This window comes from Bidens hawaiensis, unplaced genomic scaffold (assembly GCF_021521415.1).
Source record: "Bidens hawaiensis isolate Kalapana, Puna unplaced genomic scaffold, B.hawaiensis_p1.1 tig00002306_1, whole genome shotgun sequence".
NCBI lineage: Eukaryota > Viridiplantae > Streptophyta > Magnoliopsida > Asterales > Asteraceae > Bidens > Bidens hawaiensis.
In genome coordinates, this window is record NW_027491123.1 from 1,136,889 (window position 1) to 1,150,142 (window position 13,254).

At 35.7% G+C, this 13,254-nt stretch overlaps 1 protein-coding gene across 1 annotated transcript; it reads right to left on the reverse strand.

Annotated features, from left to right (window-relative positions):
- Positions 1 to 629: 629 nt before the first annotated feature.
- Positions 630 to 12,001, reverse strand: LOC143614992 (receptor-like protein EIX2). Its single transcript, XM_077088267.1, has 2 exons — positions 8,974 to 12,001; positions 630 to 759 (listed from the first exon to the last, which is right to left on the reverse strand). The coding sequence occupies exons 1-2, from the start codon at positions 11,999 to 12,001 to the stop codon at positions 737 to 739; spliced, it is 3,051 nt and encodes a 1,016-aa protein (XP_076944382.1). The 3' UTR covers positions 630 to 736.
- Positions 12,002 to 13,254: the final 1,253 nt, after the last annotated feature.

Sequence of the window (13,254 nt, forward strand, 5' to 3'; positions counted from 1 at the left end):
AACCAATATAGCATGTCTCACCTTACCTTTCTCCATGGATACCAAGCTTGTGTTTTGCAGGTAACTCGAGGATAGATTGTACCGAGTCCCATGGACCATTTGTATGAAGTTTTATCTATGAAAGGATTATGGACCTAATTGCCCTTGAGTAGTAACACTTAACCATTAAGTGAACCGTGGTTTCCTGATGATACCCACATAAACCACGACTCAAGGTGGGTACAGTTGATCCCGTGCATCAACTGCAACACGCGTAGAAAAACGGTCTAGTAACTCTCTCTAAAAGTTTACTTTCAAAGGGATCCAATTATTCCGACAGTCAAAGTTAACAATAGTGGAAGACAAAGGTACTTTTACAGTAGTATCTCCTCAAATGCGAGGCCATGCCCTCAATCTTACAAAAACTTTTTGTTTCATGATAGTCATGTATGGGTAATAGCTTACGAAATAAACCGTTAGGTTTTGGGTTGGTAAATGTATTCATTTAAACATGGCATCTTTTGAGTAAACATGACTACTTGCTTAATAAAAAACGTCTTGTTCAGTTTGACTAAAATAAACTAATCAACCCAAATAATGTGTTTAAAATTACAACCGTGAAAAAGTTAAAATAATTAAGCACATAGCATTACAAACATACCGATAGCATATATCCAGAGTACTTAGTTTTACACTTTCAATCAAACTTGATCACCGAACTTTATTTCCAAGAGTAGTTCCCGCAGGAGGGTCCCTCTTATATGGACCTCTTTGTCAGACCTGTGTGATCAGCCAATGTATCAATTGTTGCAAATTTTAATTTTTGCAGAATTGCTAGTCAAATTTTTTTCTTAATACTTCTCTATATTCATAAATGTAACCTATTCTACACATTTGTGTGTAAACAACTTGATATAAATCTACACATTTTCAGATATTGTTTAGGAAGAAATGTGTAAATTTACATGTCTTTTGCCACACATCCTAGAGAAAGATTATGTGATTGCCAAGGAATTTTATGAGAATGACTATATCTTTGAGTAAAACCCAGCTGTACATGCAATGGCGAAGCTTGATCTCAGACACCAGGGGGGCCGGACTCAAAATGTATACAAAAATTTACAAACGATGGGGGGCTGGACTCAAATATTTGGCCGAAAACGCCTAAATTTACACTACGCATAAAAAATTTCGGACGAAAACAGGTAACTTTACATTCCACGCGAAAAACCGGGGGGGGGGGGGGGGGGGCTCCCCCGGCCCCAATAAAGCTTCGCCAATGTGTACATGTAAGACAAGAGTTTTGGTTGAACACTCATGTCCACACGTTGTGTGCAAGCACATTATTGTGCGTGCTCGTAGATACCGTTTAATTTAAGTACTAGTAGAGTTTATCATGTATATCGACTCATTTTTATACAAAATTCAAGGTTTGTTCGATCTCCCACCAATTTAAAACAAATTCTTACCCAATTTCAAAAATCATTATTATTTTAAACTCATCACTTTATGCAAACATCTCATTCATCTTGCTCTATGAGGCACTTCTTACCTCGTTTCGAAACTCCTTTTAGAAAGACCCAAACACATAACCAATAGTTGTATAAACAAATTATAAATACAGTTATTTGTATAAAAATATTGTAAACTATGTTTTTACTAAATTAAATTCAAACATGAATCGTACCATAAATTTGAATAAATTTATTACTAACTCGCGTACACGAACATATATGCGAACATAATCAGTTTAAAGCGCAACTGAAACCTGGATGCAACGCTTGTGTATAGTCAGATATGTGTTTGTACATGAACGTATATGTTGGTACTTCATGGTTATCTATATCTATACTATATATAATGTATGAGATAAGAACAAATTAAGGTGTTGTTTGTTTTTTCAGAGGTAAAATGTCTGCAGTCTGCGGACCACATCTGCAGACATCTGTAGCAGAAGAGGTGGACCAAACCTCTGCACTCTGCAAGAAGAAGACTGTTTGTTTTTTAACGTCTGCAGACTGCTAAAACTTTCAATATAAGCTCTAATCAAAAACACAAATTATCCAGCAACAATTAAAAACATATAAATCCAAATTTTATACCTCTGAACTAGCAAATTTTAAAACTTGCATTAACAATTTTCCACGTGAATGTTTTTTCCTCCAAAAGTTTCTTCAATTGTTTTCGAAAATAGATAGTTCATACATAATGAATGAAAAGAGCCAAAACTCGAGCTTAAAACAACTCACAAGCCGATGACATAAACCTAAACTTTCTACAAACCTTTTTCAACAAAAACTTTCTATAGACTTTTTATAATCCTTAACTTTATACAAACTTTTTTCAACTAAAAACTAATAATACTTGAACAATTATGCAAAATTATAATTGAACAAAAAAAAACTAATCAATTAACAACTCAATTGAACAAATCAATTAACAAGAATTCAATTAACAAAAACTTAAGAACTTAATTGATATATGATAGAAATAATAAGTTTAGAAGAGGCTGGAATACAATGGTCCAAGTCTGCACGAAGAAGAGAGCGAACAGACGTTTTTTAATGAAACGTTTTCGAAAAAACAAACAGTCTACAGAGGGCAATGTCCGCGCATGGTTTGCGCGCTGCAGACAAAGAGGCCAGGAAGATCTTTTGTAAAAAACAAACACCACCTACGACACTTGTTTTTAAGAGTTTAACAAATTTTAATGCATAATATACATGTATAAAAGTGGGTAAACTTGTCTTTTAAATACAATTCAAAATAACTTACAAGTTTACCCCCTCATATTTAACCATATTATATTTTTTATTTCAATTTCAAACCAACCACCCCCTACGACTTTTAAAAGACAATAACTTTTTCATACGTTAGTATTTTTGTACAAAAATTGCACCATAAAAACGAGATTTTTATACTTTTTAATTTGAGTAAGATATTATTATAGTTTTTTCAGTTTAAAAAAAAAATTGATACGTTACCTAGGGTGTTCAATGCCAGTTTTGGTATTTTTAAGTTAAACACATGAGCTCAACCGTTAGTAACAAATTTTTTGTTATCAAAAATTAAAACTGAACAATTGAAAATTGAAACTGTCAGGACCGTTAATCGGGTAAAACCTCGAAAGGTTGACAAGACCACACCGACTCTGCTAACCCAAAGGCCTATTGAATTTCCCGACGGAATCAGGATATCCAACAAGTGGGAACGAAGGAGTGAAAGAATAACAAACACGAAAGGTAAATGAATGATCAGTAAGAACGATTTCAAGACAAAGATTTACTGTATTTAATAACTCATTAATGAAACAGTGTAACGAATGTCTAGGGTTTCGTGTGACGGCGCAGGTGGCGGCGTCTATACAAGGAAACAAAAGAATATTCCTTTAGAATATTTTCCGTACAGAGCGCCGTGTCAAAAACCGTGTCATTAATGGAAACCTAGGACCCTATTTATAGACCCTGACATTCCTTCTAGAAGTTCCTAATCATTACATAATGAAACTAAAAATAATATAAGTGTTGAGTCCTCGAGAAAGGTAACTATCTTGCTCGAGCATACTCACTATTTTAGGTATGCTCGATGAGTGTCTTCGAGCATATTTTACTTAGAATATATTCTCTTTCGGAGAATATATTCTCCTCCAGGAAGCTTCGTTCTTCTTGACTTGTCCATGCTTTGCTCGAACTAGTCCATCGAGCAAGCTCATTCTTCTTAATGTCCTCAGTTATACTTATTCAGCAATCTTTAGCATGCTCGGATGTAAATCTTGCTCAGAAACTGAACTATGCTCGAAGTCCTTGCTTTGATCACTTAACATCTTCTTTTTGCATACATGCTTGTCCCCATGTGCTTGATCATCCTGTGCTCGTAACACTTGGTTAAAACATGTATGATCAAGCTGTTTGCTCGATTGGCAATCCATGCTCGATAGAAGAATACTCTTGCTCGTTGAAGTGTAGCTTGCTCGAAGCCTTAACACTTAGAAAAATTAACCATTTAAGGTTCTGAAGACCTTGCTCGAAGTAGTAAAACCATGCTCGATCGCCTAAGCTTGCTCGAAGTCCATACTTAGCCATTTTCTGAGGAGGTTGAGAAGATTCCAATCTTCCTGTAACATCCCGAAATTTCAAAGTGATATTAATTATATTACTTAATAAATAGAGTAGGAGTGGGTATGGGTCGGGCTAGTGTTGGGTAATGGATATGGGTTATGGACTTGGGTTATGAAAGAAGGAAGGAGAGTCCATGGGCTTAAGCCCATGATCTCTAACATAAATACCCTTAACCACCATTTCTCACATATTCCATACACACACCCAAAACACACACGACCCGAACCAAGATCCGAAGGCGAAAACCCGAGCTTGTCGGTGCTGGAACGTCGTGACGGACCAAAACAACATCAAGGCTTAACCGTGTTCGTAATTCGACTCGTTCAAGGTACGTTTATAGTTAGAAATCGTTCGTATAGGTTCGGTTTGATGTGAGAAATGACAGATCTGAGTTTGTGTGGTAAAAACGAATCCAACAAAGCTAATCTTACTGAAAATGGTTATGATTTGATGGGTTAATTGATTGATAAAAAGAACCCGTACCTTTATGTCTAAATCTCACCCTTTAAACATCGATGTTAGGTCGATTTGATGGTTGGGGTTTGTAGGCGCTGGTCAGACGATTCCGTGGGTACCTAAATCGAGTTATTTGGTTAAGAAACGAAGGTGATTAAGGGATTTAAGAACGAACAGTAGCTGCAGACGACAACTTCGCCTGCAAGCTAAGTTCGCCTGATGAACTTCGCCTGCAAGCTAAGTTCGCCTGATGAACTTCCCCTGCAAGCTAAGTTCGCCTGATGACAACTTCGCCTAAAGCCAAGTTCGCCTGATGGCAACTTCGCTGTAATGCTAAGTTCGCCTAGCTGGTAACTTCGCTGTAAAGCTAAGTTCGCCTAGCTGGTAACTTCGCCTAAAGCTAAGTTCGCCTAAGGTTTAACTTCGCCTAAAGCTAAGTTCGCCTAAGGTTTAACTTCGCCTAAAGCCAAGTTCGATTAGGAAAATAAATTAAAAACCTAATGAAAAATGTGTTAAGACAGTTAATGGAAATAAAATTTTTCCAAGCTGACCTGGCAGCTCGACCCCAGCCAGGGGCTCTGCCCCTTGGACCCTGCTAGGGGCTGCCGCCCCTAGACCCCCCTGCCAGGGGCGCTGCCCCCGGACCCCCGTTCGTTGTGGGTAGTAGTTAAGACTGGAAAGATGATATGAGTAGTGATAGTTGTTTGATACGTGTACTTGTTATACAGTCAGCCGTGCACAGCTGAAGAAAGGGATTACGATTAACGGTGAACGTAACCGTGTTCAGGTGAGTTTCTAGCCCCATTCCTTGTTATGTTTTCGGGGCTGTGTGCATACTCGATGTGTTGTTAATACATTTATCCTAAGTGATAAGTGTATGTCATATGTGATATGTGTGATAGATATGAATGATTGCTTGTCGGTACGCGAACGATCTTCGGATATTGCGCGTATTGTCAGGTTAAAAATAAAGGTACGAATATTATATATCGAAGATGTATGAATATTTCAAATGAACACTTGTCGGGGCGTGAACGATCTTCGGATATTGCACGTATCGACAAGGGGTATGGTTAAATGAATGATGTAAAGAACGCCTGGAGTGTTCTTATGTTCTAATGTAACTATCGTATTTGTGAAGTATGTGTATATAGGTACACGAATGGCATGTGAGTTCTATGTTCGACATGGTAAGTTAGGATGGCAAATCCCTCTAGCTTCTGTCGGACATAGACTCGGCAGGTGATGGCGTAGTTAAGGACTGCGAGCCTTATACGTGATGTAGATGATAGATGTAAATGTAGATAGGTGTCAGCATAGGAAAGGACTGTGAACCTTATACGTGCTGGTTTTGTAGCATAGGGGAGGACTGCGAACCTCGTACGTGCTATGAGCTAGGTTGCAACATAGGGAAGGACTGCGAACCTTGTACGTGTTGTGGATGTATGTCAGCATAGGAAAGGACGGTGAACCTTATACGTGCTGGTTTTGTAGCATAGGGGAGGACTGCGAACCTCGTACGTGCTATGAGTTAGGTTGCAACATAGGGAAGGACTGCGAACCTTGTACGTGTTGTGGATGTATTATGGTATAGGGAAGGACTGCGAACCTTGTACGTACCATAAATGGTGAACATAGGTAAGGACTGTGAACCTTGTACGTGTTCACGACCTTGAGTACGGGTATAGACAGCGGACTATGAACGTACTCTCGGTAGACTGAGGTTAGTGATTGTAGATATGTATGTATGTATGGTAGCAAGTATGTATGTAGAACAGAAGGGTAACTAGTGAAGTATGGATATGTATCTACGGATATGTGTGTATGTGTATGTATTGTATGGCGTTCGATTAACTAGAACTCACTCAGCGTAGCTGACTTTTAGTATGCACGCAGGTGAGCTGATTATAGAGTTAGCATGAGGATGACACACGGCATGGATTGAACGGCTGGCATCTGAAGAAAGAAGTAAAGAGTTTTAAATATAAAGTTTTGTGTTATGGTATCAAAGAAAAGATTTAATGTTTTGTAACAAATGTCGGAATATGAATCAAACCGAAAGACCCCTTAACTATTATGGGGGTTAATAGAACGAATCACACTTTTACCACTAAACTATACCCGCTACAATGCAATTATTATATCTAAATGGACCTTTTGTCGAGGCAATTCTGTATATGTGTAACTGGGCTTCTTATATAAGAAGATATATTTTACTTACATAGTACAGACTCGCTCAGGAATTTAATGAGCTAGAACCACACGTGCAAGTTTCCCTGCATGTGGCTCGTCCGTGCTTTTCTATTCCGCTTTGCCGCCTATTAAGAGAATAGGTCCCGTTCAAGCGGTCCGCCTTTCTTCATCTATACCAGCTGCCACGCACGAGCCCATAGAAAGGATTTATTTATATTCCGCGAAAAGTTTTAATAAACTCTGATCTGAAGAACTGTGTTTATGAGTAAATCCGACACTAAAGTAGGGTCACCGGGTTCGGGGCCTTACACTTCCTTATCAAAAATCTGACCCAACAGAAACTAAACCATTACTAACGGTTTGGTTCTGGTTTGGTTTCACAGTTTAAGCTTCAACAATAAATTTAGTTTAAGGTAATTATAATCAAATTGCACCATCAATTATAACTAAACACCAACAAAATATGATACTTAAGAGGATCATAATATGAATATTGAAAATGTTTGCCACATAAATTGTAAACTTTAATGGTAGACGCAACAAGAATACATATTACAAACAAATATATTGGAATTTGGTTAATTTAAAGAAGTAATAGTCAAGTTTACTTGTATTAAAAAAAAACTTTGCTTAAGTTTTATTTTAACTAAATCTAATATATCTATACATATACTATATATAATGCATGAGACAAGGGCAAATTAAGATACTTGATTTTAAGAGTTTTACACATTTTAATGCATAATGTACATGTGTAAAAAGGGGCAAACTTGTCTTTTAAACACAATTCTAACAACTTATAAGTTTACCCCCTCATATTTAACAATACTATATTTTTTATTTCAATTTCAAACCAACCATTCCCTACAACTTTTAAAAGACTGTAACTTTTTCATACGTTAGTCTTTTTGTACAAAATTGCACAATAAAAACGAGATTTTTATGCTCTTTATTTTGAGTATGATATTATTATAGTTTTTTCAGTTTTTTTTAAATTGATACGCTACCTAAGGGAGTTCAATGCTATTTTTGATATTTTTAAGTTAAACGTATGAGCTCAACCGTTAGTAACGAATTTTTTATTATCGAAAATTAAAACTGAACAATTGAAAATTGAAACTAAACCATTACTAACGGTTTGGTTCTGGTTTGGTTTCACAGTTTAAGGTTTAACAATAAATTTAGTTTAATATAAATGATAACGTACATATGGGTACATTATGCGAATCGAGATTAAATAAAAAAATACTTATGTGTATAGTTAGGGTTTTTTTTAATGAAACCTGGATGAAAAATAAAAATTTTTAGTTTTTTTTTTACTTTTTTAAAATTTTCTTTTTTTTCATTTTATAATTTTAAGGAGTTTTTTGTGACACAAAATGGTTCTCAAAAATCCCAATTTCAAAACATTCTCTTAGGATTTTCACCCTATACATGTGTGTGTGTGTGTAAGAAAACATATCTAATACTAAACAATCAAAAAGATTAAAATGCATAAAACATTTACAGTATGGTGTGGTTTCATATAGACAGCTTCCGTTATAAACTGCAAATAAACCATTCACTATATTTTGAAAATTTTGGAATCGACTAATCGACTGAAAGTAAATGATAAAAACCAACTGTGAAACCAACATATGACTACGGTTTCAAGATTTTAAACCAAACCATGAAAAACCCATAATTGTTATGTGATTACCAAGACATGCTTTCAAATACCGCCGCATCGCGCGGGCACTAGCCTAGTTATAGGTATATGTACTTAAAAAGTGGCCAACTCAAAAAAAAAAAAAAAATCCCGGCCACCAATGTTTTGACAATTATCGATTTGTCAGATACCTGCAACTTGATTTTAGATTATTATTTCCGGTTGAAGTACATATACTCTTTAGAAAACGAAAAAAATACAAAGAATCTTGCAAATCTTGAAATAAATATACAGTGATAAACTAAGCGTAAAAATTTTAAAAGTAAATAAAAAAGACTAATTAAACTAATAAAATAAAATAAAAACTGATTAAATACGTGGTTGACTATTGGACTAGAAATGGTTAATGATGTATGTAAGGGTAACAGTATCTTTTTAAACAAAACATAAAGAAATATATTTCAATGGGTATCGTTAAAAATTAAAATAGATTGGGTGTAGTTTAGTTTCGGTTCTATATATTTCAATTATTTTCCAAAAATATATATAACAGAAATGTAAAATTAGGTGAAGACTTACGGAGGAATAGGAGAAAGATGAAATCTTGAAGATTCAACCATATTTCTTCAAGAGAACGATAATATGCAATTCTCCATTGTCTGCTTATAAACAACGGAGCAAGGATGATCCAGAAACCAACAACCAATCCAACAACTGTAACTATCACCAGGATCCAATCCTTGCCATTAGCTTCATCATGTCTGTCGGTAGTCACTTCAGTGTCACCATTGTTTTGTAAACACGCTGGAAGAGGATCCCCACAAAGTGTGTTTCCTGTGAAACATGACTCGTTGAATGTTTGAAGCTGAGGGCCTGTTGGGATTCTTCCTACAAGATTGTTGTAAGATACGTTCAACCAACTCAAAGAGGTTAACTGTGACAGGCTCAAAGGAATATTTCCGTTAAGATGGTTCACTGACAGATCTAATGATTCAAGCTTTCCAGTTTTATTGAACAAGTTGGGAATTGTTCCTGTTAAATCATTGTGTGACAGATTCAAAAACCGTAAGCACAGAAGTCCCACAAGTTCATCAGGAATTGAGCCCGAAAACCTGTTATCAGAAAGGTCTAATAAAGTGACCAGAGAAAGTATGGAGCTATATAGATGAGTATTTCCCTTTGTCACCAACGATGCTGTAGGTAATATAATATTGCCGTACACTTCGATCAGACTTGTGGGCTCACTTCCAGACATTATAGAGAAATTTATAAAGCATGTCGGTAGGTTCCCAGAAAGATCATTATGAGCAAGATCTAGGATCTGAAGTGAACTGAGATGACATATTTCATCTGGGATTTTACCTTCAAGTTTGTTAGAATGGAGACTTAGAACTCTCAGACTTGTATTATTTCTCCCTATTGATGATGGTATTTTTCCCATCAGTTCATTTTCTACAAGCTCGATGACTACAAGGCTGGTGGAATTCAGTAACCATGCAGGTAAGTTACCAGATAGCCTGTTATCATCTATATCCAGTGAGCGTAAGGAAGAATTATTTCCTAGAGATGATGGGATTATACCAGAAAATTGATTTTTCTCCAAGTTAAGAATGGTTAGATAAGGAAAGTTCATCCAACAATCTGAGATAACGCCAGACATGTTATTGTTTGCTAGAATAAGAATTTTTAATTGTCTCGGTTTTTCAATGCCTGAACACAAGAACTGTTCTAGAGATCCTGAAAGGTTATTGTAAGAAAGATCCAGTAATTCTAGTGTATTAAAACTATCAGGTAGCGTACCGTGTAAACGGTTGTTACTTAGATTTAGATATATGTAAGGTGCGAAAGAAATAACATCTCCCAACTTCCCTTGAATGTTGTTGTTGGATATGTCCAAAAAATCTACATTAGGGAATGTTGTCCAAAACCAATTGGGGATGGTGTCTGATATGTTTGTGTTGGTTAAGTCTAATACTTCTAGCTCTGTTTGCGTCTGAATCCATGAAGGAAATTGAGGGCCAAAACTGCAAGAACGTGTTGACAGCTCCTTAAGTTTGAAAGGTGGAATCCAGTTGCTAACATTTAGCTTAAACACCAACTTGTTATCCAGAACTGACAAAGTTTTCAAGGCCATTAGATTGGCAAAGTGGCTTTCGGTCACAATACCCGTTAACGAATTGAAATCAAGATTTAGATAAGATAGTTTACTGAGCCGTCCAATACTTTCCGGAATGGTCCCTGTTAAATTATTCTGCCTAAAATTAATAATGACCAGATTGCTCAATTTTCCAAGTCTTTCAGGTAGTTGGCCAATCAGATAATTATGATAGAAATCTAATACTTCCAACTTAGGTGACTCGCATTCACAAAACCTTTCAAGAAGCTCCGACACATTACCCGAAAATTTGTTATAACTCAAAATAAGGGTAGTGATGTTGCAAAGATTACTTAATGTTTTAGGTATCTCCTCAACAATCCAATTTTCAGATAAGTCAACATATTCAATGAAAGACAAGTTCTGTAAGTTTCCCAGAATCGGTGAAGAAATATAGCATCTCCTAAGATCAAGCCGACGAAGATTACTTAGACTAGACAGTCTATTCAGGAAGAACCAAGAATCCACAAAAGTATTACCTGACAGAATAAGAGTCCTTAAAGAAGGCATGTTATGGAAACCACCATGAGTTCCGGGAATTACACCACTAAAACCGCAAAATCTCAGATCTAAAAATGCTAAATTATGTAGGCTGAAAATCCACCCAGGCAACAGCATACTGTCAAAGCAGTTATACGAAAGATCTAGGGCAATAAGGGACGTAAAACTACCTGCGGTTGGATTACTAGGTAACAAATTTAACCCACATAGAGAAAAATGAAGCTCTTCCAAAGAAGTGAGGTTGTTGACTACTGGAAACCAATCTGAAGCGTATGTGAGGTCAGTGCGACCCATATCCAGGTATAGCAGCCCTTTAAGATTCTTTAGCCATGCTAAGCTTTTAGAATGAAGACCCTCTAAATTTGGCGGTGGAAAAATATAGCCATTAATGTAATTAGGACAATCATGAAGGTCTAGGACACGCAATGTTGATAAATTTCCAAGTTGGTGAGGAACTTCCCCACTGAAGTGCGAGCATGAGAGGTTAAGATGTATAAGATTTTGGAAAGAACCAGTGAATGCTGGAATCGAGCCGTTGCCAAAATCGTTGCAGCTCAAGTCGAGGTGTCTGAGCTGTAACAGTTTGATCACTGATGGACTTATGGTTCCTCCTAACCTTTGTTTTCTTGTTTCTTCAATTTCATCTATGGTGTCATATAGTCCATTAATTAAGTCAGGTCCACGAAGGTGAATCTCGTGTACGTGACCAGTGAAATTGTCACATACGACACCGGACCAAGTGCAACAGTCTTCTCCTACCCACGAAGATAGACGGTATGCATGGTTTGTGAGATTATTCTTGAGATAAATAAGAGCCAACCGTTCCGTGGGAATGCATAGAACAGGATCTGAGTTTTGATTACAAAAACAGATGCTACAAAGTGACGAAATCAAGAGAAACCATAGGCAAGATGAGGAAATACATAAAGGAAGAAGTGTGAGAGTCTTCATTGTGGTGATGATGAATGTAAAGGGTGTTGAGATGATATATGTGTGGAAATTAGGGTGATGAGGTATATGTGGTCTTTGAATTTTTCTTTTAGAAAACCATTTTCGTTTTATGAGTGGACTTGGAAGACTTTAAAAAAAACACTGCTTTAAATTATAAATACAAAAATATATATATGAAAATATTGCTTTGTCCAAATTAAAGAAAACACAAATAAAACCTTTTCAGTTATTTTAAAATGATAAAAAAATAAACTTATATTCTGTTAATTCAACTTTCACATAAATAACTCTGGCAAAATCGATAAAGGCATTCTTACTATCCAACAAGTTTCTCAATTAAATATTTGAACAAGAGGAGTTATCAAACACTCCTATGATAATTATTTAAATTCCTCAGATTTAAATCAATGTATAAAAAATCCATACTTCTCGTAGGGCTTAAATCTTTAAATGCAAAATCCGTTTCACCATTTAATTTGCTTGTCAGCAACAACCTAGCATTAAACAAAATTTATGTGGCAACGACTCGTTAGGTTATAAATTGTGGTGCTTTATGTGGCATCTCATCCAACATGATGCGCGCAAAGACCAAATAAAAATAAGACATTCCAAAAATCTAAAAATGATGAAGAAAATTAACTAATCAGAAAAATATTGATGTGTCGGTAGAGGCCTTGACAGAACCTATTAACAGAAGACTATGGTCTTCATGGTGGTAGATCTGGGATAAAACTTAAGGGGTAACCCAAATTTTATTTACTATACATTGATACAGAGTCGTCTATGAGAATTCACGAGCCAGCAGAGGCCCGCCCTATACAAGTGAAAAATTGGGCCCCAAATTTTTTTTAGTTTAAAGGATTTAATGCCTAACGACTCTAGTAGTTTGTAACAACATATCTGGCCCGCTCATTTTGAATAAAACTTATGTCGAAACATAGAACTGATTATTTTTAATAAAATATATATCGAAACATAGACAAATATAATCATGTCGTAACAACTTATTTCGAGGATGGAAAACACTTTAATTATAAAAGAAAACAATAAAAATGTGTATTATTGTGGCTAAAACAACAAAATTTGACTAGCATAATATATATTTATTTATATTTGTTAGACACCTGTGAATTAAGAATATATTAAACACATAAATAAAACAATAATATAAAATGTTATATGAAATACAATTAACTAAATTAGTAAATAAACTATACTAACAAATATATAAATAAATAATATTTAGAAATCCA

What these genes read in the sequence shown, in the direction of transcription:
- LOC143614992 (XM_077088267.1), bottom strand. Translation starts at nt 12,001, where the DNA reads ATGAAGACTCTCACACTTCTTCCTTTATGTATTTCCTCATCTTGCCTA. An exon ending in CATCTTTCTCCTATTCCTCC is followed by an intron (nt 760 to 8,973) that starts GTAAGTCTTCAC and finishes CTGATCACACAG; the next exon opens with GTCTGACAAAGAGGTCCATA.